Source organism: Syngnathus scovelli, chromosome 12 (genome assembly GCF_024217435.2).
Source record: "Syngnathus scovelli strain Florida chromosome 12, RoL_Ssco_1.2, whole genome shotgun sequence".
Classification (NCBI taxonomy): Eukaryota; Metazoa; Chordata; class Actinopteri; order Syngnathiformes; family Syngnathidae; genus Syngnathus; species Syngnathus scovelli.
Genome location: NC_090858.1, coordinates 4,643,128 through 4,670,389, shown reverse-complemented (window position 1 = coordinate 4,670,389; position 27,262 = coordinate 4,643,128). Strand labels below are relative to the sequence as shown.

At 44.8% G+C, this 27,262-nt stretch overlaps 2 protein-coding genes across 11 annotated transcripts; one reads left to right on the top strand and one right to left on the bottom strand.

The window, feature by feature from the left end:
- Nucleotides 1-33: 33 nt before the first annotated feature.
- On the bottom strand, nucleotides 34-12,767 carry LOC125979004 (pleckstrin homology domain-containing family A member 1). 6 transcript variants are annotated; one of them, XM_049737009.2, is made up of 14 exons: nucleotides 12,614-12,767; nucleotides 9,567-9,786; nucleotides 9,104-9,160; nucleotides 8,918-8,963; nucleotides 7,412-7,509; nucleotides 6,984-7,115; nucleotides 6,468-6,608; nucleotides 6,230-6,298; nucleotides 5,763-5,827; nucleotides 5,625-5,688; nucleotides 5,422-5,511; nucleotides 4,159-4,232; nucleotides 3,492-3,566; nucleotides 2,717-2,906 (listed from the first exon to the last, which is right to left on the bottom strand). In XM_049737009.2, the coding sequence occupies exons 2-14, from the start codon at nucleotides 9,705-9,707 to the stop codon at nucleotides 2,900-2,902; spliced, it is 1,059 nt and encodes a 352-aa protein (XP_049592966.1). In that variant the 5' UTR covers nucleotides 9,708-9,786; nucleotides 12,614-12,767; the 3' UTR covers nucleotides 2,717-2,899. The 6 variants fall into 6 exon arrangements, with proteins under 6 accessions (XP_049592965.1, XP_049592964.1, XP_049592968.1 ...); XM_049737008.1 differs by lacking the exons at nucleotides 2,717-2,906; nucleotides 3,492-3,566 and adding an exon at nucleotides 34-2,555; XM_049737010.2 differs by lacking the exon at nucleotides 3,492-3,566 and having other exon boundaries at nucleotides 2,718-2,906.
- A 539-nt stretch (nucleotides 12,768-13,306) lies between these two features.
- Nucleotides 13,307-27,262, top strand: phactr2 (phosphatase and actin regulator 2). 5 transcript variants are annotated; one of them, XM_049737001.2, is made up of 14 exons: nucleotides 13,307-13,431; nucleotides 13,512-13,659; nucleotides 21,440-21,625; nucleotides 21,699-21,773; nucleotides 21,886-22,026; nucleotides 22,327-22,602; nucleotides 22,814-23,330; nucleotides 23,409-23,584; nucleotides 23,664-23,820; nucleotides 23,891-23,946; nucleotides 24,287-24,348; nucleotides 24,525-24,662; nucleotides 25,060-25,136; nucleotides 25,508-27,262. In XM_049737001.2, exons 2-14 carry the CDS (start codon nucleotides 13,518-13,520, stop codon nucleotides 25,521-25,523), a joined length of 2,019 nt encoding a protein of 672 aa, XP_049592958.1. In that variant the 5' UTR covers nucleotides 13,307-13,431; nucleotides 13,512-13,517; the 3' UTR covers nucleotides 25,524-27,262. The 5 variants fall into 5 exon arrangements, with proteins under 5 accessions (XP_049592958.1, XP_049592957.1, XP_049592961.1 ...); XM_049737000.2 differs by lacking the exon at nucleotides 13,307-13,431 and having other exon boundaries at nucleotides 13,438-13,659; XM_049737003.2 differs by lacking the exons at nucleotides 13,307-13,431; nucleotides 13,512-13,659 and adding an exon at nucleotides 15,077-15,195.

Genomic DNA, 27,262 nt, shown 5'->3' with positions numbered 1-27,262 from the left:
TTGAGTGGAACACAGGAGGACAGTTCTCGCACGCCTATTTTCACTGTGTTTATTTCGTCACATAATAAATAGAGACAATCCAAAGCAATGACACCAGACTGGAATGAAGGCTGGAATAGTTTGGCCTGTGAAAGGAATCAAGGTTGAATGGTGAATATTGTAGATTGAGTCTGCTACAGTAACATATTGGCAATGAAGCAAAAAAAAAAAAAAAAAAGCCTACATGTACTATATATACACCGCAAACATGTATAAAAAGAACGGGCAAATAAAATCACACAACTCTAATCTGAAAACACGCACACACAGAGCTGCTCTGGATCCAAAACAATCTAGAAATTGGCCAATTAATGTGTGGTGCTTCTTTAGACAGCATAGCAAACTAGGCTAACAATGAATCAAGAAGCGAGCATGGCTTCAAGACCCAATAACAACAATTCTGCAAAATTGATCGATTATTTTGCCCATCCCTGTAGGGAGTCATTAAAACGTATAAGATTTGTCTGTTTTTAAAAAAAATACAGCAAAATGACAAAGAACACAAACTCTTGCGGTGTGCTAGTGTTAGCGGGAAGCTAATTGAGGTTGCTGAAACATTTGACTTTAAACCAGTGGTCCCCAAACTACGGCCCGCGGGCATTAGACCCGACCCCCTGAACAATACCAGAGACGGAAAAAAATGCTAAACAATACGTTTAGGAAAAAAAAATGCTCCTATGACCTCACTTTGCCCCAGCACTTTTTTACCCTTATGGCCACCCATACCCCAGTCGTAGAACGTGAAAGAACGGAATAATGGCAAAAAGTTCGGGTAAGAGAAAAATTGATTCCGAATGCAGGATATGTGTGGTGTGCTGGAGTGTCAGCATGTTTTCTGGAAAACACTAAATGATTACATTTAGGGACCCCTGTGATTGTCACACTTTTTCTGTTAGAAACTGACCCCGGAAAGTTATGTGGCCCTCATTGGAAAAAGTTTGGGGACCCCTGCTTTAAACAGTTCAGAAAATCAAATATGGCTGCTGCAGCACACACAAACACACGCGTTAAGCGTCAACACACACTTATTAATGTTGTTAACCTAATATCTTAACAGCTTAAGTCATTTTCATTTTATTGTAACACTATCTATACAATGTTCTCTCACAAAAAAAAAAAGATTCATTTTTTTTTTTTTTTCTTTTCTCAACGCATGTGTAGTGATGCAGGTTATGGTAATCTATCACCATTTTTACTTCCTTATTTTCTGACAAACGCCCAAAAATGACTTAAGCAATTATACAATTAGGTATAGTTGCAGGTAGTCCCAAAAACAGTCCGGGATCTATGCTTAACAAATCAAAACAGCGAGCTTAAGAGTGACACTGGTAAAACGAAACCTGGGTTCAATCCAGTGTTAAGAGAGTGTACGAACCACACAGCTTATTCATCCTCAGTCCATTAGAGAGACAGGTTGAGTCCTCTTTTGTTTTTTTTGTGATCCCTAAATGCTCCCTTTTATTCTTGGCACTTAGTGGTCAAAGCGGCGCGTCCGTGTGAAGCTAAATGCAGTCTCCAAAACCTTAAAGATACCAAGACCTCTTTTGACAATGACGCCGGACCACTTTGGAACCTTTTTTTTTTTTTTTCCCCCATGAGCGACATAAAATTAAAATGATTAGTTATTTTACTTATTTTTATTTACAATTAATAACGAATCAATTATGACATTTCATAAATGATTTAAAAAAATAACATGTATAAGTTAATCAATAAGATAATCGTTTAATAAATATTATATCTTGGTAGGCCAGATTAAAAAAATTGTAGGTTGCATAGCCCCCTCCCCATTATTAAAAAAACATACTAGAAAAACAGTCAGTTTTTTGCGGCATTAAGTGAAAGAAAAGAAATCTTAGGTATGAAGGTAAGTTTAGGAAAAGACTGCGCTAAAGTGGTCTGACATCACCGTGAAAAGACTCCATAATTCATTTAGCTTGCCAAATAAATATGCCACAGTAAATAGATGAGCAGATTGACTGCGGGTGAAGACTGGGTCATCTTTGGCACACAAGTTCAGAGGATTACCCAACATTTGTGTATGTGTGTGTGTGCATGTGTGTGAGCACGGACAGCACCGGAAAGGGAGGAGCTTAAAAGTTCAGCGACGGCCGCCTCGTCTCCACAGAAAAGCTTCCTTGTTGGGTCGGCCGTTTGGAAAATCCTGCTCAGACCTCGCTCACCGGCAATTCGGCGTCGTCCAGGTCCAAGGGCGGCTCGGTCACGTGTGGCTCCATGGCGCTCCGCCGGCGCCACGGCGACTCCTCGCCGCACGGGCTCACTTTGCCAGGCGGGTCTCCTGCAGGGAGAGGCGGGCCGGCGTGCGGCTGTGAGCGGGCCGGGGCAGCAGGCTCATGAAGTGCTCGCTGTCCCACGCCAGGCTGCGAGCGTGGGCCGCACGCGCCGGCATCGGCGTCACCCCAATCGGGCTGGCTTGGTGGCGCGGCGGATACGGGCGAGCGAGGGACGGGGGGGCCCGCGGTGCTGCGGTAGAATGTGGAGCGGCCGCTGTGCTCCTGCGGAACACAATCCAAAACATACATGCATAAAAATAGTGAAGAAGAAGGCACATTTGGGATGTTAATGGTGTTAGAAAAATGAGACCAGCCTGTGAGGCTTGGATGAAGCTTTAGCAGTTTTGGTGCTGCAGGGTGGAGGACGGAGCATTGTTAGAGTGAAGATGGTGGAAGTAGCACAAGTAGTAGTAGCAGAAGAAGAGGAGGGAGTGGAAGGAGTGGAGAGTCAGCGTTTTTTTTTTTTTTTAGTTTGGTAGTTGGGACATGTTGAAGAAGAAGAAGAAGGAGGAGGAGGAGGAAGCCTTAGGAGGCTTCGGTGCTCAGCAGCTTGTCGCTCTCAGATTTCAGTCTCTGGAAACACACAGCATACGCGTCAAGACGACGGAGCCAGGCGGCGGCGGTGGCGGCGGGCAGGCAGTTGGGCAAATGCCGTTTACACAAACGCTGAAGTGTCACACGGAAATACACGAGTGCTGCCGAACGTGCGCTTGGGCAGGATTGGGCGGCTAGGTGGCTGACATTTTGTCCGTACAAGTGCAGGTACGTATTGAGATTAGTGACATTAAGGACGTCACATGTATTCTAGAGTTTTAATAAATATATTCTATATATATATATATATATATATGCTAGCTGAACTAAAGTATTTATCATAATATCAATTGTGTACACAAATTAATTACATGTTCATGTAAGTACACTTATAGCACACAGTTCCACAGATTTGCTAAAACTTTTGTCATGATTTGGTATCTTAGGGGGGGGGTCCTCGGTTTTAAGACAGGAGTTGTGCTGGGAACCCAAGACTGCACATGTACAGTACTCATGATGTTAGTCCACAATTAGTGAGAAGGAAGGTGTGGGAGCACAACGAGGTCAACGGTACTGCTGCGTTGACGGGAAAAAAGGATGGGAGGCAGGGGGAAAAAGACATACAGGCTTCGGACAGGAGGGAGGAGGAGACACAAGCAGGAAGTCACACATCTAAGACAGGTGCACAGCTGCAGCAGGCTGCAGAGAGGACAGAGGGCAAGGAAGGAGGAGGGAGAGAGCGAGAGAGAAAGGGAGGATGTGAAAGACTCGCGGAGAACAGGAAGAAATCACGTTCAAGTAGCAAGTGTGCGCTGGCGTGTCTGCATTGTTTTTGCAGCCAATCATGGCAAGTCAAAAAGAGGCGGGAGGAAGGCGAATTGATCCGCGGGGGTGAGGGGAGTATGTGGGAGGGGGCGGGGGCGGTTAAGATCATGTATTGACTTCTTCTGCATGTGCGCGTCATGCTTGTGGCCAAGTCAACTCAGCCAGCAAGCTTGCGTGACTTAAACGGAAAGCCAGGAGCATGGAAGAGGCAGCGGGAGGCGGAAGGAGGAAGAGGAGTGCGTTGTCGGGTTATCAGCCATATTCAGGGTGTATTTAGAAAGGGGAGGGGTGGGGGGGAGCGTCAGATGCTTCGTGATGAGATCTGATCTGCTCTCGAGGAGGCGGGGCCGGCCAGTGAGTAGAAAACAGCGCTACGGTAAAATCAAAATGTTTTGTTTCACAAGGAAGGGGGAAGAGTTTTTTTTTCTTTCTTTTTTTTTTTTTAAACTAAGACAAGCTGACGTACGTGCTGCTGCACTCCCCAATTCGAGACGTATACCTCTGTATACAGGGGTTCGACAGCCGTCTGGCCTGCCGCATCTGCAACAACATAGCGCAAAGCAGGGTTAGAGCAGATGGGCTGTCTGCCCGAGAAAGAGAGGGGGACGAAAAGGATGCGAGATAGAGAGAGAGAGAGAAAGAGGGAGGAAGACAACAGGTGGCCGGGGAGGGAGGTGAAGGGAACAGCTGTGTCACCGCATCGGGGCACACGTGAAGATACAAAATGACTAAATGGAGGCGGGAACGCAGCAAGCGTCTCTCCTCGCCGGTGACATGGCCGAGGCTCCTTCCGGACGTTCTTGATTATTTACCGTATTGGCCTGAATATAAGACGGTGGTTTTTATACCCTTTCACAACGCTAGATGGCGCCATATATCTTCAAAGCGAATGCTGAACTTAACTCCCCAGGCCAAAGCGAACCCCTGTCACGAAGCAGAAAAATAAAAATAGCGGTAGCAGTTTGCATTATTTTATTGCAATGTTTTTCCTTATTCAGATTTGTTTCAAGACTAAAGTTACGGTTAGACTTTACTTTGATGGTTAATGCCGTTATTGCAATTTTGTTGTTTTATCACGGTAGATTGGTTTATTTACCTTTCAAAAAACAGAAGCCATTCATTTACAAATGTGATTGCACTTTACATATTTAAATGTTCAGATATTAAGATGTGATAGACAGTTTTTGCATGATTTGAATGAGGCAACATAATTTTTCTCTCAAATATATTGTTATAATCATTTGTTTCAGATGTACTTAATTATTTTCTGTATAAAAATTAAATTTGGTGTTCAAAAAGTATTTTTTCAAACTCGAGTCTTGAGAAAGAGGGGCTCGTCGTATAATCAGGGTCCTCTTATATTCGGGTCAATACGGTAAGTTGAAGTCATTTGGCATGCGGTGAGGGACGTTTAAGAGGTCAGTCACAAGTCATCACATCCGCCGCATGCTCAATACATTTATGTCCGGCGCCTTTTCCACATTCTCGCGGCATCAATCGGCTCATAATAAAAAAATCATAATTGGGAGGAGGAGGTCAAAATATTTTTCCAATTCATTGATTCCCAAATAGAAATATGATCCAACACTCATTCAGAAGTCATCAAACGGTACCACGGCGAGCTGAGCTGAACACGACCGCTTGTTGATAATAAGAATTATGTGTTAAAGATGTTCCGGGCGTCCCTTCAAGTACAAGATGTTCTGTGGAGCGAGTGAGTGATACGTACTGTAGCAGCGGACCTCCCGGGTCCTCGCTGGGCCACGATGGCCCCCGAGACGGCCTTGATCCAGCTGTGCATCTCCTCAGGGCTGTCGGCCTAGGAAATAAAATTTTAACAAAATCGACTTTCAAGCTACCTTGTATGCATAAATAATATTTTAGTTGAGATCAAGAGGGACACGTGGGTACTAGTTTAACTTGATCCATTACCTGTATGTAAAATGTCCTGGACGTGGTGACGACCTCGAACAGATTGTCACGCATCATAATGTCACTGCAAATCAGAAACACAGGTAACATCTAGCGTCTCAATCCAGAACAAGACCAAGAACTTGACTTGTTCGATACCTCTGTTTGCACTCCTGCACTTTGTGAACTTCCTTCAGCGGGATCATCCTGAGCGGCTCTTTCTCCTGAAGGTGGGAGAAGGTTAAATGCGATAAAGGCTTTCATTTGCGAGCGCATTGTTCGGAAATCTCGGGCCAGTAATGAGACCGACTCTCGGCAGACAGAGAGTCTGTGTCCTCGGGGCCTCGTGTTATCTCGTCACGACGAGAGTGCACGAGCAAGAGGCTTAGGCTGACAAGAGAGGACTGAGGCCGGAGGGGCGCGAGGCATGACAGGACATGTGAAGGGAGGCCGGCGAAATTCCTCTGACTGCAGATAAAACATGCCGAGACACAGCGCTGCGTGTTTGCCGTTATTGCTTGCCTCACACTGCCGAGTGTCACAGATGGACAAAAAAAAAAAAAAAAAAAAAAAACCCCACACACAAGATTCCTGAAGAGCGTGTTCTAACTCAAGAACCAATTTACCAGATCGGACTTGAAGTAGCTCATGGAGTTTTCCTCCAAGAGAAAATATCGCCGTTTCCAGTTCCTCATCTGGTGAAGGGAAAATCAGGTCGTTAGTCCCAAAGTACGTACAGGAAGCATTAACTGTATTAATAATAAAAATAATGCTTAATACTCCAATGAACTTATAATATCACCATCAAGTTTTTTGGCTTGCATATGAAAATATGCTTGCTACAATTTTAATTCAGAAACATACCACGGCGCCTTGCTTGACGCAGTAGCCCGACTTGATGACCGTGTGGTCCTGGGTGGGCCTGCCCAGGAAGTAGGGCAACTGGCTGTGCGAGCGCTGCATTGCCTCACGTTCTGCTCGTTCGGCCCCGTCGCCACCTTCATGCTGCAAAAGTTCAAGAAGTCAGCCGCTTCGAAAAGTGACATTTGGAATAATAATATAATCCTACTGTGGTTTGTGTGTCATAGTTGTGCAACAAAATGAACTGATCCTGAATTAATGCCACCTAGAGGACTGGAGTGGAATTGCATCGACAGACACCCTTGGGTCTGTGCTTGGCTAAGAGTCATTAAAGGTTCTTCCATTGTTCTGCTAGCTGTTAAAAATGAGTCATAAACAAGCAATGACTCAGCGTTTTGTTCACAAAACGTTGAATATGGTCAGCTTGGGTTTTCCCAATTATAGAACTCAACATCATCTTGCAAAAAGCTGTTTAGTGGCTTGTCGGCTTTGTCTTCATGACGCCGGCGGGGACTTTACCTGCGTCTGGGTGACGATGGGAACCCCTCCTATGATCTCCGTTTTATACGACACTTGTTTCTTGGGTCCCACGGCATCCAGCAAAGACTTGTGGTTCTCGGAATTCTGCTGACTGTCGGATGCTTTGGGAACCTGAGCAAAAAAAAAAACAGACAGGCCCCAATGATGGAAAACACCCTTTTCCTTGCGTGGCGAATTAAAAGTACAACGAAGCTTTTTTTATCCCTGCACTCGAAACAACTACACAGCATCCTGTCGAGTCATGCTCACTCCTTCCCACCCACTTTTATCATCTCAGCCCCCTGAAGAATTACTAAAGGGCATTTCCTTCTTCATGTGACTTGACAGAAGAAGTACAAAATAAAAGAGGTCCATCCAAAGTGAAAGAAAGGAAGCGCACGTCACGTGACACTCTTTGTTTGCCTCACCGTGATCTTGGTGGCTTTATTGAGCGCGTTGACCCAGTCCACCAGGTCCTGCTGATCGTTGGCCTGCAGGAAGATCTTCCTCATCCCAGCATTGATGACTAATGATGCCAAACATAAAAGTAGCAAGGATTGGGTCAAGCATGTGAGTTGGTATGGAAGTCTGGAAAAGTCTGAGCAAGAACTGCCAATGTTGAACAAAATTTGTTCGACTTGGATTTCTCCCGTAATTCTTTGCATTCATGTTTCCCGTTCCTACAAAATTGTCACTGACAACCTAGAGTGCTGTTTGACCGTATTTCTCAAAAAAAACAACTCAAAACGACTTTTTTTTGGTGTACTTGTGCATTAGTCTGCATAATCCAACTGCCTCTGTGCAACCGCCTACTCATTTCTCAGCATGACAGGCGGGGTAGGGGTAGGGGGGGGGGGGGGGGGGACTTGACTTCAAATAAATATTCAAATGCTTTTCAAATACAGCTCGTGCATTTTTAGGTCAGATGTCGATTAGCTTGGTGAGCATGGTATTCAGGACATCCTGTCTCGGGGTTGTCCATTTCCATAAGGATGTGCGCGGTGAAACCTTCACTTTCTTCTAAATGTCAACATCTGGTCAGGTAATTGTGCTGGGCTCGAGACCTCGCTCTTTTAAACTCTCCCCCCCGCGATGCCGTAAATAACCGTGTGAACTGAGCTGCACTCTTCTTGCCCTGTGGATGTACAGCTCTGTCCGGGCACATGTGGGAGTCTCCCGGTGTGAGTCATCGCCGCAGACTCAAACGTGTGCTGGGAAACGCACCCCCGCCAATGTGTGTCAGCACCAAATACAAAGGGACACTGTCCCCTCCATTTCTTTGTTTGTTTTGTTAAAAACCACCTGCGAGTGTGACCTCTGTCTGCCGGACAGTATGCGGGGCGGGCCGAGCGAGCTTGTTGGGCACCGCTGCCGGGCTGCACGCATGAAGAGTGGCGGGATCCATTGATGTACGCAAGAACATGTCGCCTGCAAACGCACGCTTAAAAATAACCTCTTGACATCTGTGAATCGGGTTCCGATTTGAATGGCGACATCCTGTCAGAAACTTGGTGAAGCCCACGCACACACAAGTGCGTAAGTCTTGTCACAGACGAGCATTTCCTCCGATTGAAGCGTTCGAAAAAGGAGGACGATAAACAATAATGGGAGATCGGAGGCTTAAAGCGACAAACGAGACCTTCTTCACTCTTTAGTTTCGCGCTGACCTTGTGGGGTTATTAGCGTTTTGTTGTTTGGTGGTGAGTCATTTTCAAATGCATCACCGCGAGTTGTGGTTGCGGTCTGACAACAATGTGTTAATGGCAATCCCCTGCCAACACTAACCAACAACTCGGCTGCGACGTTGCCACTTCTGCATAACTGTGTGTCGACTATAAACACCCGAGATGCCCTTGCGTTACTTTCCCCGCCTCCAAAGTCATGTCCGCAATCTCTTACAGACCTCAAACGTGTAAGAATAGAAACTTTCTTACCAAAACAGAACTCTGCCTTTGGCCTCAACTTAGTGGCATCGCTGACCTGTACGAGAGCAAAACTCATGTTAGCGTGCATCCAGGAAGCCAGAGAAAATGTAGAGACGATGAAGGAGAAGCTCCAAACTGCCCAAGTAGGTCACGCCGCTGTCTCAAGTTAGTGTCAAACAAGACGTCTTGGCTCACCTTTGAAATGTAAGTCAGCTTCAGGGAGCCGACGCAATCCGCGCCGACCGGAAGATTCTGTGGGACAAGAAACATCAGTGAACTTTTTTTTCTGTGATTGTCACTTGAACCTTGTTAAAATTTAAACCTTTACATTCTATAAAAAGAAAGGGAGCCGGTGAATTATTCAAACTTTCCCCAGTGCTACACTGTCTCTGAATACTTCATGCAACAACCGAGCACTTACGCACGCAACTACGCACGCAACTACGCACGCAGCTACGCTAATGCGGCGTAACGACACGGTCAGGTGGCAGCCGTGGCGACGACGGCGAGGCCGAGCCGCTCCTCTCCCTCCACTTAACTGATGCGCCGACCTGCTTTTAAAAGACCGTCGCCTAGCAAGACTTCCACGCTGCCTGATAAAAAGCGATAACGGAGGGAAGGCGTGCCTCCTCTAAAGTGCGCTAAGCTAGCACCTTACCTGCGGGTTGTCCATGAACCAGACCAAGCTGCCCTGTTGCGTGTCCAGGATGAAGTAGCGGCGCAGGAACTTGCCGCTGCTCTCGTGCTCCTCGATGTCCAAGAAGCCACAGATGCGGTTCTGCCGGTCCACGTAAGGCATGGCGCCACCGGGACATTCCCTGGCCTGCCCGGGCCGAAAAAGCTGAGGAGGACGGGGGAAGGAGGGCAAACAAAAACTCCTGGGTGGAAAAAAAGAAAAAGAGGATGAGGAATTGTCCTTGGCTGTAATTCTTGAAGCCTATTCCTCAGTATTTCTGTGATTGACAGCGAGGGTTCAGTGTGCTGCGAAGGTCACGTGACTCAAAACAAAACCCGCCCCACCCACTTTCTCTCTCCCCGTTCTTTTTTCTTCCCTAGTAACACACACACACATTCTCTGTCACATTCTATTCCATCTCCTCCACCCACCCTGGCTTGCTCTTTCTTTTTGCTTTTTTCCCCACTCCCTTTCTATCCCTCTCCTTTTTTTTCTTTTCTTTTTATTGTCGCCATCCCCTCCCAACAAGGTTCTCATCTGATTTGGCAAGCCTCCGGCCGGCCCACTCATTCTCCTCCCACTCTCTCCGACAGCCGAGCACCCACTCGAGCATGGCGAAAAAGGAGAAAGACGACAACCAAAAAAAGAAAGAAAAAAACAAAAAACCCTAGGCGAGTGAGTTTACCCTTACGGGAGTTTGATGCGGAGGGAAGCAGCGAGCACGATTTAACCTGCAGTCATATGACGCACACCTGAATGCTCACGCAAACTACATTGCCGTGTACAGCGGAAGCCCATAAAAATTGCACAATTTGAAGTCTGACCTACATTCGGAGAAATGCAATATGGAGGCAGTACACACGTCTCTGGCCCGGCTGATGGGTAAAATACAATAAAACTGAGTCTACTAAGGAATGTCTACAACAATTAATCGGACAGGTATAAATGTTGGATAGCCTCCCCGACACCACGCCTCAATGCGAAGGCCTTTTGTGTGTGGGCGTCGTGTTTACTGTAAGCGTACTGCGGCTTTAGCCTGTTTAAGCTGCTCGACTACGCGGCTTCTCGGAAAGAAAGGCAGATAAAGACGCTCTTTCTCCGCCGCATTACGAGCACGGTGGCAGTGCGGGCGCATGGGGGGGGGGGGTTTGCAACAAAAGGCCCGGTTGTTGGGCGGCACGGAGTCCGGAGCGCTGAGAGCATCTCAGTTAGCAGTCAGGAGAAGATAACCATTTAAGCACAAACACAAGCACCGATTGTTGGGTGGCTGTGAGCGATGCTTCTAGTGAGTAGAGCCTGCAAATGAGGTGCAGAGTGCAGGTTTCGTGTCAGAATAATACATTAACAAAAAATTCCGTGCCAATTTTTTCCCGCCCTCAAGGCAAGTTGAATATTCAAACTTTTGAGTATTGAGAACTATGCTTTCGGCATGACATGGAATCCAAAAGCAGAAGGTCAGAAGGGGGAGAGGCCGAGGGAGGTGTTCTTGCGGGGGTGGGCTGCTGGTACAGAAAGCCAACATTTGCTACGCCGTGGCTTTTGTGTCTGGTGTCATGTGGCGGCCAACTGGTCACGTCGGGATGGTGATGGCTCGTTTAGAAAAAAAGAAAAAAAAAACTTGAGGCACCAGCTAGCTGGGCACCTTGGCAGAGTCAATGTTTCTGCGTGGAGCCCCTGTTGTTGGGAACAGCTGCTGTGAAGCATGTGAGCTTGCACGTTTCTTGTGGGGCGGCGGTCTGTTGGGTTTGAGAACAGTTACAAAGAAGGCGGCACTGCTGGAGTGCACTTGAGGAAGGTAGCTCAACTTCATCAACTTTGGGAGGGTGCTTAAAATGACAAACTTTGGGCAAATGTGTCACTTTCTAATATTGAACGTGTCATTTGACAGAACTCCACAAAAAGAATAAAAGCTCAAGTAAAACCGAAACGTGGACACAGAGAAGTTCTTTAGAGCCTGCTTGCAATGCCATCTGACAACATGCCATGATATCAGAGCCGTAAAGCGACACAAGTGTTACGATGTTGGCATGTGTTGCAGCAAACAACGTCGATGATGAATACACTTCTTGTTAGCGCACATTTGTTGTCTGTGCGATACTAAGACAACACATTTGTTGCGGTCAAGATGGAGCTGCAATTGGAATAGCCAAAGCTAGTGAGGCTAACTGCTATTCTCAGCCGCATTACCATTTAACCTTTGCACTCTCAGACATGTGCAGACGTATGAAAACTGTCAGCTCACGTCATTACATTTTTTAAAAGTAGTTTTGAAAATACAAAACATTTTTACCCAATTTTGTTCTTAATACTTGGTACAGAAGAAGCAAATAGCATGTCAGGTTTAAATAAATGTTAAAATCCTTCTTCTGTTTTAATAAATTGCTAGTTTTCTTGTTTTTGAGGAGCTTGGAACAGATCAATATCATTCCTTTTTTTCAATGAGTACTATTTTATTTGAGATATGTCGAAAGTGTCGGCGCCGTAAGGCCAGCAACGAAAGTGCAGGTGCTTTGGAGCAGGTCAAAGGTCAATTTTCCAACACAGCCGTGGTCACTCCTGTCATCGAATGAGGCACCTCAGCCCGACCATGTTTGACAAGCTTCGGCCTCCCTCTTTAAAGTCGTCCCAGCCGTCCAGTTGGTACCCCTGGGCTCCGTCTAGCACGAGGTTTATACCACCGTAGGCTACACCGAGAATAAGATACCGATGACACCGACTATGACCTGGGTTAGCCTAACGAGCTAGTTAGCACATATTTTAGCAGCAAATGCTTGGAGTTAACCAGGAGAAACAACCATAATATCTTACAAACATTTCTATATCATACAAACGCTGTATTATGGTGCGGCGTTAATTAAAAGGTGTCTAGATATGAATTTTACACGTTCACCCGGTCAAGCTAACACTGGCGAGCGTCGAGGCTACGAGGCGTTCCCAGCGACGACCCTCATCCCAAACGGAATTACACACACACACAGCTCCGTTCACCGCCAAGTCGGTTACTGTCTTGGCCAGGTCGACCACCTTACCTAGCCGCAGTGTGTGGCCTCTGTTGGCGACTGGCTGTTGCTGGGGGTCGCCCTTCTCCGCCTCAGCCCATCTCCCATCCAGCAAGCAACACGGAGGAGGAACCCGAGCACCGCAGGCGGCACTCAACGCGGAGGAGCGACGCAGATCGTAAATAAGTACGATGGGCAACGCTGAGTTTAACGCTAGAAAGAACTGGCTTCTGGGAACGATAACGCGAGGAAAATGATTAGAACAATGAGATACCGCTTAGATTTGTTTGTATTTAAAATACATATTTTTTCGCGAACCGTCGCGTTATTTCTATTTTGTTACCTTCTCAGAGTGAGAGGTGTTAGCATTAATAATAAACTCTTGTTAGACTCGGCAGACTCCTTTAGCGTGTCGATTTAGTGACACCTGGCGGTCACATTATATATTGACCCATAATTTTTTGACGGGCAGTCAACTCCTGTTGTGCCTTAAATCCCTTCCACCCCCCAAACACCTAAAATTTATGTTTATAATGTTTTCCATCTAACAAATGAAATCTAACCGAAACAAGAAAACTTGACCCTAGCACTTTACAAAACCTCGTATCAGGAGACAGTAGTTGGCCCTGGCAAGGATAGCAACCACAATAGTATTTATTCAATTAATTTTGTGACAGTAAATTAAAAATGACGTTAGCAATCATGCTAACAGGTTGCCACTCTGCGGCCACATTTCAAAGCAACCTGCATGCTTGCGATAGTGTCGACAAACACGCACACATACACACGCTCGCACACGTGTACAAACTCACACAGTCAAGTTTGAACAAGCCGAGCAGGAAAGGAAGGTGTGGGCGCTCTAGCCTTCCTGTTTGATCAACCTGGTCTCTTTCTGAGACTTAATTTATTCCTTTATTGCGGGTTCCAGGCCACAATGGAGGAGGAAGAGGAGGAGGACACTCTTACGGAGCTGAAGGCCTTCACTACTCTGCAACCCCAGCACAGGTTCCGATCCCACAGCGATACTTCGGGCTTCACCGCCAGAATCCTGTGGCGGCTCAGAGGAGGTCGCACAGGTAGGACGACACACACACCTCTGTTTTGTTGATCATGTGTGTCGTGTTGACATCTGGTGTGGCGTCGGTCTTATCGAAATGGACCTTGCTATAATTGTTCCTTAAATATGCCATTTGTTTCTTGATCATTCTAATGATTGATTTGTTTTGTGGGATTTTGTTTTAATTGCTGAATTATATCTGACCTTAACTGATGAAACGCTTCACTATTTTACACAGTGTTGATTTTGCACGTTTGCTTGTCTCGCTTAAATGTCACACTGTTCCACTTCTGCAACCACAAGTGTTTCCTACCGGTCTTCTTTAGCATTTCACCCGCAATCCCTCGCGGGCAAAAAAAATACAACCATTATCTATACCCAAGTCACATTTATAGGATGTCTTTTAGAATAGAATTATTTCTTGTTATTCCTTTTGGGGTCATTTAGACTCGGAAGTCAACCAGCGTCCTACTTTGAAGCTTCTCCTCTATTTTTTGTATGTGTACAATAATATGAAAAGCCTTGTGCATCATCATTAGGGAAGTTGTTTCCACAAATAGTCCAGAAGGAATAATGAGCGGGCTGTCCTCCAAATGGACACTCTATTACGTTCCTCTAATTATACGGGCAGAGAGCAGGAGAGGCGGAATCAAGCAAAATGTAAAAATGGGTTAAAAGTGTGAAATGTGACTTGAAATGGCAAATAAAAAAAGGAGAGTGGCCAAATTAGATGCGAGTACAATGTGATTAAGGAGGAGGAGGAGGAAAAAATGGAAGAGGGAGTCGCATGTCGACTCGCTCCTCGAAATAACCCAGATTAGACAGCGTTTGAGTCGACAATAAGCACTTGTTAGATGTGCTCCTTTTTTTTTTATTGTGCACAGAGCAGACCTTGCCCCCACACTGCCTGACAAAATAAAATAAGACGAAAAAAGTGTGCAGTGTTTGTCAAATCCAAACTATCAACGTTCTTGCACATTATAAATCCCGAATTATAGATTGTAAATATCATTTGTGTAGGCATAAAATGCAGGATTACATAGTTTGCATTCAATAGTCTTCAGGAACTGACGACAATTTCCGCTTTTGTCACGGAACACTGGTGCTACCAGTTAAGGATGCACCTGTTTGTGTAATCTCCATGTGTGTGTATTCATTACGCAACAGTCAACGTAATTGCACTGGATAGAAGCCCTACCTTTTGCCGTGACTCTGATCTGTGTACCTGCACTGATTACAAGCGGCCATAAATCATAAATGGCAAACGCTCTCTCCTTTTTTGTCTGTTGTTACTTCCCCATTTGTTTTTTTTTCGTCACGGTGGGATTTCCGCACGATAGGGAGCTCGACTCTGGGGAAGCCGACGGGGGAATGAGGACCTGAGATGGAAAGGAACATTAAGTTTTAATGCTCCTTACTAGAGGGAGGCAGGTGGGAGGAGCAAGGAGGGAGGGAGGGATGGAGGGATGGAGGAGGAGGGCGATATGTCGGGAAGAGGCGAGGATCAACTCATACTGCTGATAATATTCCTTGGGTCAAGTCATGGAACATGATGGTGAGTTTCTGTCCACCAGAAGCGTTTCTTATTATTATTATTATTATTATTATTTTTACTTTTTTGGTGTCCTCGTTGAGCTGAAATGTTGCGCTGGATTTTTAGTCACTTTTAAGAGCGGTCGTTCATTTCAGGTGGGTGTTGCTCGTGGGCATAGTGTGTGTTTGTGTGTGTGTTAGAATAACACAAGCAAGTCCTCTGTGGTTGTTTTTGTGGCATAAGGTAATGTGATTTCATTTAGACACTTAGTTGTTTTGTTTTTCCTCTTCTGGTAAACAATCATTCTAAATTGTGTTCATGTGTCTTTAGTAGATTTCATGATGTGAAAATGTGTCGCTTGTTTAATGGGGCCACGTGGGAAAATATGTTTGGCCGTTGTAATTTTGTTTCTCACGCCCACCTCCTTCCACCCACGGTGATTGTTGGGGACCTTTAAAGAATCAAAAGGCTTTGTTTAATCGTTCTTTTATTCTCATCTCACGCATGATTCATGTTGTCTGTTTTACGGGGTGCTTGAGAAGCGACATTCCAGCGTTACATAAGTAACTAAGGTTCGGTTCAACCTGTCATGTCAGGACGTTTCACCTGTCGGCTTTATTTATTGTGCTTAAAGCAACATACCTGTTGTTTACTTTCATTTTGCTTCTGCATAAAGGAAATATCCGGCTTGCCGTTCTCTGGATGTGATGAACGGATCAGTTTGATTTGTTTAAAAAAAATACGTTTCAGCGTAAAACTGTATTTTCAGTGTTGATGGATGAAATCTCATACAAAGTGTGTCAGGAAAGTTCCAGGACCAAGAAAAAGACAGAAATCACACCGCTCATGGTTGCGTCATTGTGACAGTGCCCTGAGCATCTGACAGTTCCTGGTCAAGAAAAACAGCTCCAGTCCTGTAACTTTCCTGACAGTTTGCTTCATTTCCCCGCAAAGCGAAGGCCTTTATTCAGCGCCGGTTACCAAACGGCGCTCTGTCGCCGTCTCGCTCTCTATCATCAGCCCTTCGCTCCTGCTCTCCGACTGCCCGTCTGGCAGGATGTCAGCTATTGATTTAATACAGGCAACATTTTAGCATTATGGCTCGTGCCAAACAGTATACAACAGACAGGAGATCGGGTTGCAGGCCCGAGCGGATGGGAAGAGCGAGAGACATGACAGTAACCAGTCCTGTAATACTGCCAAAACACTGCAGGTTAGACTTTAAAAGATAGTCAAAATCATCACGTTGCAAGGAAACAGTTGATACTCGTTATTTGAACACATTAGATTGTACCGAGCGAGTTTAATAAATAAGTCAAGGTGGAAGGGGCGGGGTCGGGGGCTCTGAAAAGTAGCACTTAAACAATTATTAGCCCCTTGTTCCGCTGAGGCCACCGTTTAAATATTTGATGACTGCCTTTTTTCCCCTCAGCCCTTTCCTCCTCCGGTCAATAAGAAGGTCAGGATCCCTCGGGTGAAAGCTGTTATTTAAAAACACGACGCGGTCCCTAAAAATGTCACCTTGCCGTGCTTGTTATCGGAAGGCATGTCCTCTTGACCACAATCGATTTGATGCCGAAGTGTCAACCTGTTTATTTTTTTATGTGTGTACTGAAGATTTGAGTTTGAGATCCAAAGATGAATACGAGATGAGATAAAAGTTCAGAATTGCAGCTTTTATTTCATGGTATTTACATCTAAACGTGTTAAACAAAATGTTTGGCTTGCTGCAAATAGTTTTCTTTGTGTTTGTATTACTATATTTTGGAATTATATGATATTTTGACATAAACAGCTTCAGGGCAAATTCTTTATACTTGCAATGTTTTTTACCACTAGATGGCACTATTGGTCTTAGCTAAAAGTGAGTTGGAGCGTGGTTGTGCTCTCTGCAAGATCTCACCTCACGCCCTGTCAACAGTGAAGGCGGAACACTCACGTGCACGCGCAAGCGCGTGCACAGGCGACGCTCCTGTTTATTTGCTTTCTATCAGCTGGAAGCAGGAGCGTGTGATCAGCCACGCTAGCTACCCTGAGGTCACGCAGCTTCTATAAAGCATTGACTTGTGCTATGACTATTAAAAAAAAAAAAGGACCATCAAAGATGAAAATAACCACGTTGAATATTCGCTTTGAAAGCAAATAGAATGTGTAAGTGGAACTGTTAGAACACCAGAAATCCCGATATGGGGACATTTAGGTCACGTGGTTGGCTGTTCCTCTTTCAGTTCTTCAGTAAAAGCCTTTATGCCTTTATGAGAGAAAACAACTGTGATTTACTGTACGATGGTGTCTTTGATGTACAAATTCAATCCTAACTCAAGTTACTCATATTAAATCATTGTCTCTATTGAAATGCCCCCATCTTGTTCCAACCATTACGTCACTAAGTTTGTCACCTCCTAGAACAGCTGAACTTTACCTGAGGATCAGAGGGTCTTTATTATGGGACTTATGTATGACGGACTAACAATGCTACTTACTGTAGTGAGAATTGAGGCCACTGGTGGCCATCTTGGGTTGCCACATGAGGTTGAATGTGATTGGTTGATTCTGAAAACAAGCTCCAGATAGATTATCGTTTCTACCCGAAATATTGAACAGTTGAGTTATATTAGTCACACGATTTTTTTTTCATGGTGTGCCTTACTTTCTAAGTTACTATATATTTTTTAAAAACACTTAATCAAGCTACCCCACAAAAAAAATATGCTGTGCCCACTGTCAAATGATGGTGCCTGAAGGTGTCAGCCTTCACCTTTGGGCCCCAACAGCGACTCTAATCTGCATGGAGGAATGAGAAGCATCCACCATAAGAGAGGAGGAGAGCAGGACATGGGCGGGAGGGGAAGTTACGATCGAGCAGCAACTCAGTGCCGTCAGTCGAGCTAAAAAAAAAAAGTTTTCTCCAGGCTAGCGACATGAATTCTCAAGGCGGCCCCGCACAGGATTTACTCGGCGATAGGGAGCGTAGATCGCGGGTTAAGGATTGAGGAGGGCACCCTCCTCCACCGGAGGTCCGCCGGTGAAGCCGAACATGGGCCAGACCGCTGTGTCTGCCGTGTCTCACACATCGAGTGGTGAGTGTTTCCTCCCCCACTTAAGTCAGTGACTTCTCTTTTCCCCCCCTCTTGTTGTCAATTTTGAACTTATGCAAGTTTATGGTTACAATCTTCACCCATGCACAATTTTTAAGATCGCTTAAATGCGTCCAAATGAAGTTTAAACTCGGCACTTTCGTCATTTAGTTCAACGTGACACCGCTTGCGTGGACGCCTGTGGAATTGTTTACACAAAAAAAATCGACTCTTCCTTTTTGTCATGAACCGTGTTTAATAAAGCTTGAGTTGACTCAACGTTTGTTGTTAGCTAACACAGCACATTCATTATTTTTGGCTCCTTATCAAAGAACACATAACCGGATAGGTTCACTTGTGCACCATGTGGATCTCAGTACAGTAGCATCTACACGGAGGAACCAGTTGGACTTGACCGACTCTTTTCAAAGCAAACATTCGGTCTAGCGGCTCCTACACCGGAAACGTAGCAAAGTATTCAGCTGTGCAAAACACAGGTAGAAATATTGACCGATTTGATCTGACAGTTCTCAATTGCATATGAACTAATCGACTGGGCCTTTGATTAATAGATCACACAATATTCATGTGTCAATCAAAGATGTTAAAAGACGCTGTGGACAAGCGGTCGGTCACATACGCCTCACACTTGTGAGGTTTTGAGTTTGAATCCTGGCTTTGAATTTCCTCTGTGTGCAATATGCATGTTTTACTTGCGCTTACGTGGGTTGTCATTAGTTAACCTCACGCCCCACCACAAAATGGCAAATGTTTCAAACTGGAAAAGGTAAAAAAAAGTCTTATTACAAGCAAAGATCATTAGCCAAATAGATATGATGCCCCTAAAAAATTTGTAAGGGCCACCATATAGCTCCGCCCCTGTCAGCAACCAAACACGGAATTAAATAGAAAATAATATCATTTTAGGCTTCTTATAGAATTGAGATTTCTGACAGCTTAGTCCATTCACAACTGCTCTTGAAAAGCATCAAGCGACTTGCAACCTGAGTCGCTAGATAAACTGTGGCTTCATTGTACGGTAAGGCGGGCTCGGAGCTTGTCGCATATTTCCCCTTTGAGAATTCCATAGGTGATTTGTTTCATTCTAGATAGCCTCTAATTACGCCTGGCAAGACAAACTCATACAAAGGAAAGAAAGCCCTGCAGTGTTTGCATAAGCTTCTTTATAGCCTGCATGCTTATCAAAAACTAAACACACTGTCAATTTTATGGGAGTATTTGGTATCCAGGGAGCGCTTACACTGAATAAACTTCTCCTTTCTTGTTTGGTAATGTACTTTCACCGTTGCGTAACCATCTTGCCACATTCGTAAAACGTTTCATCTATGCAACCAAGAGGAAATGATTTGTTCTCATTCAGTTACAATTTTTGGCACGTACACGCTAGCGTGGACTTGATTCAAACTTGAAGGTTTTTGGAAAATGCAAGTTGAAGTTGAAAGCGATTTTATTGTCTGAGGAAGGATGAAAGCGTTCACGTTCCTCCTGTGACCTACTTTTTTTTTTTTTTCAAAGTCAAAGTCAAAGTTTTTCTTTGCATAATAACGTTTATACGCTTTCCCAGCTTCTATCCTTCTTCCTGTTTGTCACGCGTGGTCCTTGCACCCCCCCCCAATGTCACGCTGCGGAGGAAGGAAGCCTCTCCCTTTCCTCATACTCGTCGTCGTCGTCCTCATCGGGACATGTTCCTGTTCAAATCTTTTTCAATGACCTCATTTTATTTTGAGGGCTTTCTTGAGCTCAGAAACACACTGAAATTTGTGATTCTTGTAGAATTTAGTAGACATGTCTATCATGAATAGGCCTACAAAAATTCCCAAGAAGCAGTGTGTGGAAAACCCGAAGAAGTCAGCCATTTTGTTTTTTCTCCCCAGGTGTTATTCAAAAATGAGCTAGAATTTTTTTCCATTGGCTTCTGAATTTGAAATGTACATGCATGTACTCAAGGAATGGAACTGCAAAATATTTGAATCTTTAAAAATATGTGTTTTGGAGGACCCCACAAATTAGCTAATTCACTCATGCGAAGACTAATAACGAATAGGGATTCTCAAAGTGCTGATTACGTTTTTTTTTACTGGTCCACTTGATGTCTGGCCAATTTTAGAAGTGACCAAGCACATTTAGCAAATAATTACTTGATTGAAATAGTTTTTTTCCATCCCCTTGTAATTAGCACTACTGCTGGAGTGCTGTTTAGCCCAGTTTTCACGTCACTTAACCCTCATTCACTATCTGCGTACTAATAAAAGCTTTCCCTGTAATCTAACTTCTGTCAGCACTTTTCATTTTTTCAGAGTTAACATTGACAAGCACAATTTGGTTTGCAGCATAATCCGGCGTGCAACGATTTCACTTTGCAGCATCTGTTGTGCTTCAAGTTGGGCCTGTGAACGCTCATCGCACACACACACACACGCGTGGTCGCATGCATACACACAAATACCACTTCCCGACTCAGCCATGTGGCGACGTATGCGAGTCATCTGCTTTAAAGTGGCACGCCCCCCCAGTTGTGAAATCCGCTGTGAAATGGTGCTGTCGAGTCAGCAGTTGTAAAAAAAAAGCTGGGAGAATAGCGAGCCGCTTTGATGGACATTTAATTTGAGGCATTTTAAAATGGCTGGAAACTGCTTTGCCTTTTTTTTGTGCTTTCCAGTCATTGCCTTTTGTTGGCCAAATTAATTTTAAATAATGAAATTAACTATAAAAAATAACATTCATTAAAATAATACATTGTAATTACACATTTTAACTTCTAAAAATATTGATTTCTTTTTTTTCTTAAAAAAAAAATGTAACAGCTAATCCACAAATGACCCATTTGAAACTTAACCATCCACGTTCTTCAGCAATATAAAATCTACGAATGCCGAAAATGAGCGTCTGGGGAGTGGCCCAAGCTCTGCCGTCTACTTTTCATGTCTTCATTAATTGCCCTTTAATTGCCACGTTGTGCATGTGGTTGCACACGCTCTACTCTGTCATTATCTCCTCCCTCGCTTTATTCCACAGCCAGTTGTCTGAATCACTTTGTTTTTTTTTTTACAGTTTTTATTGTTTTCCTCCTAGTGCAATTTGAATAAAATTTACATCTTTCCTTTCGTACTATTAATATAATATAAAAACAAAGTCACTGATGAGTTTTGTCCTTATGTTCTGTCCAGTTGATGGTTTGGAGAAATCGTCATCATTGGCCAGCTCCGACATGGTGGCGGACAGCGGTTCCGACGGCCACGGTGTGCCCGGGTCCCGGCAGCAGCGAGGCAAGCTGTCCAGTCTAGGGAGACTCTTCAAACCCTGGAAATGGAGGAAGAAGAAGAGCAGCGACAGATTCCAGGATCTCTCCAAAGGTGAGGTCTTAGGCGGCTTTGCATCTTCAAGCGGCCCGACGACCTTTGACCTTTGAGTCGTTGCTTTTTGCAGTTTTGGAGAGAAAAATCTCAACAAGACAAACGAGAGAGGAGCTCATCAAGAAAGGAGTGCTCGTCTCCGAACAAGGTTAGTCGACGTTGCTGTTAGCGCCACCTACAGGACTGGAGTCCGGTCAACTTGTTGCGCAACATTGGCGAAGATCCGCAAAATGAACTGAAGCGGATTTTTCTTCATACAGATGAGCCCGTCAGTAGGGAAAACCAGAATGGTCATGCCACATCTAGCATGTCACCGGAGCAGGTCAAAGTTGAGATTGAAACTAAACTGACCCTACCTGCCCACCCGACTCCTGGTCCTGACAGCACAGAGGACAAAACAGGTGACTTTTTATATTGCGTCTATATTTGGGTCTTGTATGTGTTTGTGTTAGCATTGAAGCTAACCTGACAAAGTTTTTGGGCTTCTTTCGTTGACGCTCTTCAATTATTTTTCTCTGGTTGGCAATTTCCACTTTTCTCTTTTGTCATCCTTGCCATGGTTCTGTTGTGGCATCACAAAAGAAACTCTTCCGGTGTTTATTTCATACACAATCTGAGAGGTTTAAATGTCACCCTTCACCTGTCCTCCACCTTTCCACAACTCACTGCTTGTCCATTTGCATCTCTTAATATACATTCAGTCTCAACCGTCCCTGTGACCCGCTCAGAGACACGCGACACTAAACCCGTCGCCCGGGCAACTCAGGCCCGGCCGCGGGAAGCCCAAGCTCGAAAGCATCACAGCGCTGCTGCGCCTGCCTCCTCCAAGCCTGCGGGTGGCGCCGCTGGCACGGCCAGGCACAGCAGGGACGCTTCCTCTGGTGCTAAAAAGAGCACCAAAGCAGCCGGGAAGTCAGGGTCTGCGGCGCAAGCTAAAACTAATTCGCGGAACTCTAACAACAGTAGTCGCGCCATCGGTAAGTTTGGCTGCTTTGATTTTCTCGCATGCCTGCATGCAAATGGACGCACTCCGCCATGGTGTCATTGGACTTTCTCCATCGTTTGAATCTGTATCTCATTTTTTTTAAATTTAATTTGATCAGTATTGATGACCTCAACTGGCTTAGGCCATGTGCGTAGGATTTGCTTCATTCTTTTGGGGGGTTGTTTTTCTTTTTCTCTTTCCAGCCAAGTCCTCTCATCCGAAGAAGACGCAAGGCGGTTCAGCCAAAGCCACCACGACCACCTCTTACTCCACCATCCCCCCTCGCTCTCATCTACCCAAGGACGCCGAAGCGCAGAGCAAAGGGGCCGACACGCGGACCGGCCGGAAAGCCGAAGCTAATTCTCAGAAGGCTTCTGCGGAGGTTCCCAGTCAGCCGGAGGAAGTCAACTCCTCTGAGGCTCACGGGAGCTCTGGTCAAGTTCCCCTCCCCGAAGTTGAGGAGGTTCCCGTCGGTTCCCAAGCCGCCCCGGAGGACAAAGCCCCGTCGGTGGAATCTTTGGCAAGCCAAGAAAACCCCGCAGAGGCGTCCCCCGAGCCCGCCGTCCACTCCCACCACGTCAACACTTCCACAGAGGACACTTCCTTCACAGAAGAGGATGCCCAGGGCGACGCCCAGCAGGAGAAAGAACCGAGGGTAGGAGGGGAGGGAGGAGAGGCGCAAGAGGAAAACGGAGTACCTGCTGAGGACACACATTGCAGGTAAAACCATCACTGGAATCTTTTTTTTAATTTTTATTCCAGTTTTGTGCTTACATGTGTCCTTTGTCGCGATGGCAGCCCTGCTAATGCGGACACCATCAAGCCGCAGGGCCTCAGCGTGAGCATCCAGGAGATCGAGGTGACGGTGATCCCCGACCGGCCGAGCGAGAGCCAAGCCAGCGACTCCGACTCGGACGGACCCATTCTGTACCGCGATGACGAGGAGGAAGAGGAGGACGATGAATACCTCAACAGTAGGCCACTACCGCTCCCATTACGCATGGCAAAATGTCTGACGGTTTGATTTGACCGAGCCAGCATCTTTCCCCAAAGGCTCACTGGCCAGCAAAATTCGGCGGCGGGACACCCTCAACATCAAACTGGGCAACCGTCCCAGCAAGAGGGAGCTGGAGGAGAAAAATATACTGCCGCGCAGCTCCGAGACGGAGCGACACGAGCTCCGCCAGCAGATCGGCTCCAAGCTCGTCAGGTGGGCGAGTGTGACGGACGCACCTGATTTATCCGAGGAGAAAATAAGTCGCATGTATTTCTCATTTCAGGCGTTTGAGCCAAAGACCTACCACAGAGGAGCTGGAGCAACGGAACATCCTCCGACGTAGGTCAACAAAACATCATCGGGTCTTGATTTAAAACTGCCACAAGGGGGCAGCAAATCACGACATAAAGCGTCTTTATTTTAACAAGTGCATTGGTGCTTATTGCTATTGTGACAGAAAGTTAAAAAAAAAAAAGACTTTGACTCTGATGCTATCCGGCTAGCACATTTTTATATTACACATTTTGTCTGCATCTCATTTGCCTTGGTTTGCCAGCGTCGACGAGTGTTTTCATATCTGCCGGAATGCTTTTAATAAGATCCAGATCACCTCTGGTATAAATAGAAGTACAAATCCAAGTAGGTGTGAAATAACCACACTGCGTTTGTCTCTGTGCAGAAAAGAACGAAGAGGAGGAGCATGAGGCCAAGCAGGAGATTAAACGAAAACTCTCCAGAAAGGTGAGACAATAAAGTCAGGATGTGCATTTGGTGATGTAAGGCCCCATTTCCAACCCTTATGCTGAGTGGAAATGGGTCCCATTTTTTGGGTTTGAACCCACAACCTTCCAGTCTCAGGGCGGACACTCTACCACTAGGCCGGTGAACGTGATGAGTAAAACTCTCCTTTTGTGCAGCTCAGCGTGCGGCCAACGGTAGCAGAGCTGATCGCTCGGAGAATCCTGCGTTTTAACGAGTACGTGGAAGTCACAGACGCCAAGGACTACGACCGGCGGGCCGACAAGCCCTGGACGCGACTCACGCCTGCTGATAAGGTGAGCTAAGCCCACAATTTAATTTCTATCAAACCTCTACAAAAACGATTGTTTAAGCCTTCTCTCATTTATTACAGCTCACCAAAAGCAAATCCCAGCATGGTTTGGTATTTGAAGGGTTATTAAAGGTGTCAAGCCTGCCCTCTGCTGGTCATATCAAGTACTACATTAACTTGTCCTCAAGCATACCCCCAGCAAAATTTGCCTACTAGAAATGATCAAACTTTTGCTTTTCGTTGGGCATTCGGCAAGATCGGGAGTTCAATCGGGGCAACTCGAGTGGGAATGTGCATTAGGTCGGCCGATGGACGAGGCCGGTAAACGGGCAAAGTGGTGGCTAAGTGCTCCGTCAAGCTTTTCATTCAGTGTTGTGTTGTTGTGTGTCCGCGCTATATAGGCAGCCATCCGCAAGGAACTCAACGAGTTCAAGAGCAGGGAGATGGAGGTGCATGAGGACAGCAAACATTTTACCAGGTACACTCGAATGGAATCTTCACTCCTGTAATTGCAGCTATTAATATTATTAATATTATTTTTTTATGAATTAATTAAATTGTAATACCCAATTTTCTATTTTAGTTAATTGCTTATTTCATTTTTAATTTCATTGAATTTTCGAATTAAATGATTCCTAATTTTTAATCAATTTCATTTATTGTTTTTCCAAATGTTTCAATGATAAAAAAAACAAAAATCTAGATTATTTAATAATGTCAGCACTCTCACCCGTACGGCTGTTGGAATGAAAACGTTCAAGAATTTATTTAATGTTTAAATGTAATCACAGCTTGCATTTTTATATATCTCACCATATAACATTTTCAAATATCTGCATGCCTTTTCAGATTCCACCGGCCTTAACGTGAACTGGACGTCAAGCATCAAAAGAGGAAAAGTCCACCAGGCCACCATACCTGCTGCTGTTCTTCAGTCCGAGCAAGCGCTCTCCTACCCTCTTTGTACTTCCTCGCACCGTAACAACAAACGCAGGTTTGTCTTAAGGGGCCTGGGCTCTTTCTGTGGCCCACTCGTGGAACTTTGTTGCACATACTGTACCTATACTCGGAAAAGTGGTGGCTCGTTAAGAGTGATTTATTTATTACGGCGTGCGAAGAGGACTTGCTGGAATATGTTTTTTGTTTTTCTTGTCACTCTGAGAGATGTAAAATGGAGTGTTATTACCGGTATGAATGTGGCTCAAGGGAACAATAACTTCATTGTGAAGCGTATGATACTGTATGTTCCGACTGCCAACCGATGGACCATCAGGAGCTGTTGTCATGTGATGGGGCCACTAGGGGGCATTATGTCATAAGCACATTAGCCGCTTGCCCCGGATGCCATAGAGCCAAGTACCACGAGACCTCAGTTGAGTTAAATAAGTGCTTCAAAAAAAAAAAAAAATCCCTCAAGTGCTCAAAATGTTCTTTCAGATTTGCACTTTTTAAGCTTTCAAATTTGTTTCAATCCTTTTAGTTTTATTCACAGCTCGTCTTGGTGCCAAAAAGCTATTAACCTTACAAAAAGCGGCACCAAAGCAGCTCGCCACCAACTAGCGTTTTTTTTTTCCATGACCATTTCTGAAAATATTTTTTATTTCCATCTAATGTTTGCTCCTCCTGAGCAGTTTGGCCTCTATTTCTATCTATCTAAGCGGCGGCTCGCTCAGTTGAAAACGTATGCCAAGCAGTTTACATCTTTAAAATTGCTATTTTTGTGTCTTTTTATAACACGCTATTAAATGAGAGACCGCGGGAAGGAGGCAGACATGGCGGCTAAGATTTGGATAAGATTTGCATTATGCATTAAAAAAAAAAAAAATCCTCATTTTATTGGCACTTTGTTGCAGTCCAATAAAAATATCTTTATTTTGTAAGTTTCTGCACTAGCCTTCTGGCTATCTTCTATCAAACACATTAAAAATCTAAATTATGTCTCTACGCTATGCTGCTTGCATTCCTAGAATAAACAATTGTCAAGTTACGATGTGCTAATAAAAGCGAGAGGTGGACATAGCCGCTAAAATAAGTATTTTTAGTATAAGCTAAATTGTTAGCATTAAGTCAACTAGCTTGTTCTGTCTTTTACGCTAGGCAAAGCATAGCTAAAACCAAAGTTAGTTAACTTCAAATTGTGAATTACTAAAGCAAAAGTATTAAATAGTAAAGTGGCCTTCCGACTATTTGCGTACACAACCAATATCTGCTCAATTATTGTGCTTTTGCGTTTACATGGATTATAATCATTTCTCACCGCTTGGAACATATTTGGGATGAGCAAACCTCACCCATGTGCAAACAAATTCTTGAATATCTCAAAAGCAGTCAAATACAAAGTTTCTGTCATGTTCCGCTAGCGTAGTAGCGCTATTAAATGTGATTGACAGTCTCTTGCGTGTGTGTGTGCGTGTGTGTGTTTTGTTGCTGCTTCATTGTATGTACACATAACCTAAAGTCATGTACAGTCTAACAGTATTCTTCTTTATCATATGTATGATGTACTGTATATTGATTATTTTGTACAGAATGTATATGGAGCATGTGCATACACAGAATCAATTTTATGCCGCAATACAGCTATGGTGTAAATGTTTTAAACTA

What these genes read in the sequence shown, in the direction of transcription:
- LOC125979004 (XM_049737007.1), bottom strand. Translation starts at nt 9,707, where the DNA reads ATGCCTTACGTGGACCGGCAGAACCGCATCTGTGGCTTCTTGGACATC. An exon ending in AAAGGCAGAGTTCTGTTTTG is followed by an intron (nt 7,510 to 8,917) that starts GTAAGAAAGTTT and finishes TGGCATCATTAG; the next exon opens with TCATCAATGCTGGGATGAGG. An exon ending in CCAGGACATTTTACATACAG is followed by an intron (nt 5,512 to 5,624) that starts GTAATGGATCAA and finishes TTTATTTCCTAG; the next exon opens with GCCGACAGCCCTGAGGAGAT.
- phactr2 (XM_049737001.2), top strand. Translation starts at nt 13,518, where the DNA reads ATGGAGGAGGAAGAGGAGGAGGACACTCTTACGGAGCTGAAGGCCTTC. An exon ending in GCTCAGAGGAGGTCGCACAG is followed by an intron (nt 13,660 to 21,439) that starts GTAGGACGACAC and finishes TGTTCTGTCCAG; the next exon opens with TTGATGGTTTGGAGAAATCG. An exon ending in AGTGCTCGTCTCCGAACAAG is followed by an intron (nt 21,774 to 21,885) that starts GTTAGTCGACGT and finishes TTCTTCATACAG; the next exon opens with ATGAGCCCGTCAGTAGGGAA.